At 36.4% G+C, this 4,117-nt stretch overlaps 1 protein-coding gene across 5 annotated transcripts in view; it reads left to right on the top strand.

Annotated features, from left to right (window-relative positions):
* LOC111498309 overlaps positions 1 to 3,066 on the top strand; it is a 6,190-nt gene extending 3,124 nt beyond the window's left edge. For all 5 annotated transcript variants that reach the window (XM_023149445.1, XM_023149446.1, XM_023149447.1 and 2 more), the window contains one exon: positions 1,673 to 3,066. In XM_023149445.1, the coding sequence (XP_023005213.1) occupies positions 1,792 to 2,835 (1,044 nt within the window). In that variant the 5' untranslated portion in view covers positions 1,673 to 1,791 and the 3' untranslated portion in view covers positions 2,836 to 3,066. The remainder of the gene's footprint in view (positions 1 to 1,672) is intronic.
* Positions 3,067 to 4,117: the final 1,051 nt, after the last annotated feature.

Below are 4,117 nucleotides of genomic sequence, written 5' to 3'. Positions count from 1 at the left end.
TTTTTTTTTTTTTTTTTTTTTTTTTTTTTTTTTTTTTTTTTTTTTTTTTTTTTTTTAATAATATTGATTTCTTAAACGTAAAAGATGCTTAACAAAGGTTAAAAAACTTAGAAGTCAAGGAAAGAAAGAGAAGAAAACATTATATATATATATATATATATATTACCCGATACCTTTTCTTAGAGATGTTACTTTTGGGGATAAAAAAGTAAAAAAGGTTAAAAAGAAAATAACTTTTACCCTACGTAGTTGAACTTTCACCCGTAAGCTTCGTATTGGACGCCCTAAATCGTCCATTTTAAGACTAAGTTTTAGGTGAATAAATCACAATTATTAGTAGAGCATTAAAACCACCCCCACCCTAAAACCAAAAAATATATCTATATATATATATAAAAGCTTCTACTTCTATAGGGAATGTGTGATTTTTTAAAAATCTTTTGCTCCATTTTTTTTGAATAATTTTATTTTTAAGAATAATTTTTTTTTTTTTTTTTTTTTGTTAATAGTATATGTTAGATGAACACGGCTCTCCACAATGATATGATATTGTTTATCTTGAAGATAAACTCTCATGGATTTGATTTAGGCTTTCCCAAAAAGCCTCCTACCAATGGAGAGAGTATTATTTATTTATAAACCCATAATCATTCCCTTAATTAGTCTGACTTTCATCCCAACAGTATTAACTATTTTCGACTATAATTAATAATCTTATCGAAAGTTAATTTGTGTTTTTGAGGTTTTTTGTTCAACAAAATTTAAGTGTGCACTTAACATAACATTTCCACGATTAAATAATATTTCATTTTTGTTGTTGCCATTGAGTCTCTTGCTCTTATTAAGTTCAGCCTTGATAATAGTAGATAGCAATACGGGATAGACAATCTATCTGTATCCGCTCTTAAATGATATTACCCACCACTCTAAGCGAGCAAACATGTTTAATGTTAGATTTTATTTATATTTGTTGAAAGATTGAAAAAATTGAAAAAGTGGGAAGATTTAGGAGAGAAATGATATGATGAAAAGGGGGAAATGGGTTGAATCAAAACTGAATGAATGAATGGATGAGGTGAAATGATTACAAAGTTGAGTAAAGAAGTGGGAAAAGCTTCTCCCATTTTTTCAACCAAAACCCCAAACCCTTCACTTTTCTTTATTATTTTTTAGTGCCTTTTTTTTTTCTTTTTCTTTTTCTTTTTTTCTATTTTCACTTGCCCATTAATTATCTAATATTATAGGTAATTTTCTTTGACTCTTTCGATTTTTTTAAAAATAAAATTTATACTGTTTTTATTTTTAAAAATATGTAAAAGGAAATTCATTTTTAAAATACACTTTTTTCAACCTTTGCCCGTAAAGGGCTACTAGATTGATACCCTTTTTCATTTAAAAAGAAACATTAAATAGGTGGCTTGGCTACTTTTGAATATTAAAAAAATAAATTAAACCCACTTGAAATTACCCAAATAACCCCTACAGACAAAACCTTCCAAACCTTATAATATACAAAAATCTCTGCACTCGATTCACCATCCGTGCACGCACTCATATAAATATTCACACAAAACAAATATTTCCCCACAAAAAGAAAATAAATAAAAAATGAAAAACCCATAAATTTCCTGAGCGCAACGAAGCCTTCTCAGTTCTAACTCTACCTGTGAAGAACTCTGCCGGGAACCACCCATTTGTTTGGCGCCGACTGTGGTGAGAGGAGCCAAAAGAAAGCTCTGGAGAAGAATTTGTTGGGACAGTTGAAGAGGAGGAGGAGGAGGGTTTGTGAAAATGAAGCCATCGGCGAAGCCGATATCTAGTCCAGGCCGGACGGAGAAATTCCCGCCGCCATTGATGAGGTTTTTGAGGAGCAATGTGGGAAGCAAAAGCAGAGGAAGGCGTTCGAGTCCGATGATGTTCATGAGGAAGAAGAACAACGCCACCACCGCCCATGAAACCCAAGAGCCTTCTTCCCCGAAAGTCACTTGTATCGGCCAAGTCCGAGTTCGCCGCTCCTCCACACGCCGCCGCAAACGTCGCTGTGCCTCCACGCGCCGCCGTTGCTGCTGGTTCCGTGCTGCTCTGTTTTGCCCCTGGTTTCTAAGGAAAAATAAACCCAATTCTTCTCCGATTTTCCAGAGATGGGTCTCGTTTTTCCAAGGTGGGTTCCGTCGAAAACCCAAAATTAGAATAGATTCGCCGCCGCCGCCGCCGCGTGAAACTCCCTTCCACGGCAGAGCTGAAATTTCAAACCCAGATACCCAAGTTGCCGCCGCCGTCCACGACGATGATGAAGAAGCAACAGCCAAAGCTTTTATTCCTTCTAATTCTTCGCCGCCCAAAAATGCATTGTTACTAACAAGATGCAGATCTGCCCCATATCGATCGACATCATTAGCGAGTAGATTCTGGGGCTCTCCTCTTAGAAACGACGAAAATCTGAAAGAAGAAGAAGAAGAAGAAGAAGACGAGGAACATAGCACAAAGCCCAACAATAGCGGAAAAGCAGTCGAGATTGAGAAACCTACATCCCAAAGAGCCTCAGTTTCGGATCAAGATCCAAGTGGGGGCTTAGAATTCGAGGAAGACGAGGAATTTGTGCAGAACATTGAGAATTCCACCACAGAAAGAATCACCAAATCCGCCATTATCGAACGAGAAAAAGCAGGGGATGAAGATGGGCTTGGAAGCTCATCCCGGCCATTAATTTTGACACGTTGCAAATCGGAACCGTCGAGAACGGCGGAGAAGATGAACCCAGAAATTGGATTCTGGAAAAAGAGAAGGTTGGGGATTCCTGATTCATGCTTACCAAACACAATTCATGATATATAGGAAGTGTTCCCATTTTTTTTTTTAATTTATTTATAAAAAACATGAATATTGATATATATATATTTTGGTTCTTCTGTAAATTTTGTGGTTTATGAAGCTGTGGTAAAGACAATCTTTGAACTGTTAATGGGTTTGGTTTTAGTTTAGTTTAGTGGTTCTTTCAATTTGTGAAGACAGTTGTAGGAGTGATGGGAGGGAAGTGAGGGAATTTAAATAAAGCGTCTTTGGATACTCTCTGACTCTGTTTTTTATTATTTATAAAAAATATTTATTATATTTTTCATTGGTTTCCTTCACATGTCCTGTCTCATTATATACTTTCTTTCCTCTTTCTTCTTCTTCACTCCCTCCATTTTTCACCCCTCCAATTTTGTTGGGTGAACCATGTCCTTCAAATTTGTCGATGAACATGTCCAAACATTCTCGAAAGGATAGAATTAGTGTAAGAATTCAAATCCACAATTTTAAAACGTGTTCGATAGAGAGTGATTTCCACACCCTTGTAAAGAATGTAAAAAAAAAACTCAGTTCCCCTCTCCCATCGATGTGGGATCTCACAATCCACCTCTTTGGCGGCACTCTCTATGTCTAACTCTAACACCATTTGCAACCGCCCAAGTTCATTACTAAAAAATATTGTCTACTTTGACCTGTTACGTATTACTGTCAACCTCACGCTCAAGTTCATTGGCCTGTTACGAATCACCGTCCGCCTCACAGTTTTAAAATGCATATGCTAGTGATAGGTTTCCACACAAGAATGTTTCATTTCCTTCTTAAGTTGATGTGGGATCTTGCAATTAGTAATGAAATTTAGAAACAAAACATGCTTAAGAAAATTATATAAAAAAAAAAAATCAAATATGTCCGGTTCAATAATGTCTTTTAACTATTTGAACTGTGCTCAAATTGAATCTTGATAGGGCGTAAAGACAATGACAACATATGCATAAAACAAATACTTGTCCCCCATCTACCATAGGAGCAAAAACAAATGCGCATAACCTAATTTCAAAAGAGTCGAGTCAGGTACTGTGCCTTTACCACAAGCAATGTTAAAGCAAAAAATGAGCCTGCTTTATTGCCCAATATCAAAAGCCACCGACTTACTTGCCTGCGGGAGTATAGTAAAGCAAGCAACTGAGCTAGCAGCCAACATGACAAAACAGTAAAAGGCTAAAAGCAGTGTGTTTTTATATCAGCAGAGCATTCGAAATTATGTTGATGGAGACTTGAAAACAATGAATCCCACACCAAAACACAGGGGGGGGGGGGGGGGGGG

Source organism: Cucurbita maxima, unplaced genomic scaffold (assembly GCF_002738345.1).
Source record: "Cucurbita maxima cultivar Rimu unplaced genomic scaffold, Cmax_1.0 Cma_Scf00025, whole genome shotgun sequence".
Taxonomy (NCBI): Eukaryota; Viridiplantae; Streptophyta; class Magnoliopsida; order Cucurbitales; family Cucurbitaceae; genus Cucurbita; species Cucurbita maxima.
Note: the sequence above shows the minus strand (reverse complement) of the source record. Positions and strands in the feature narration are given on the sequence as shown.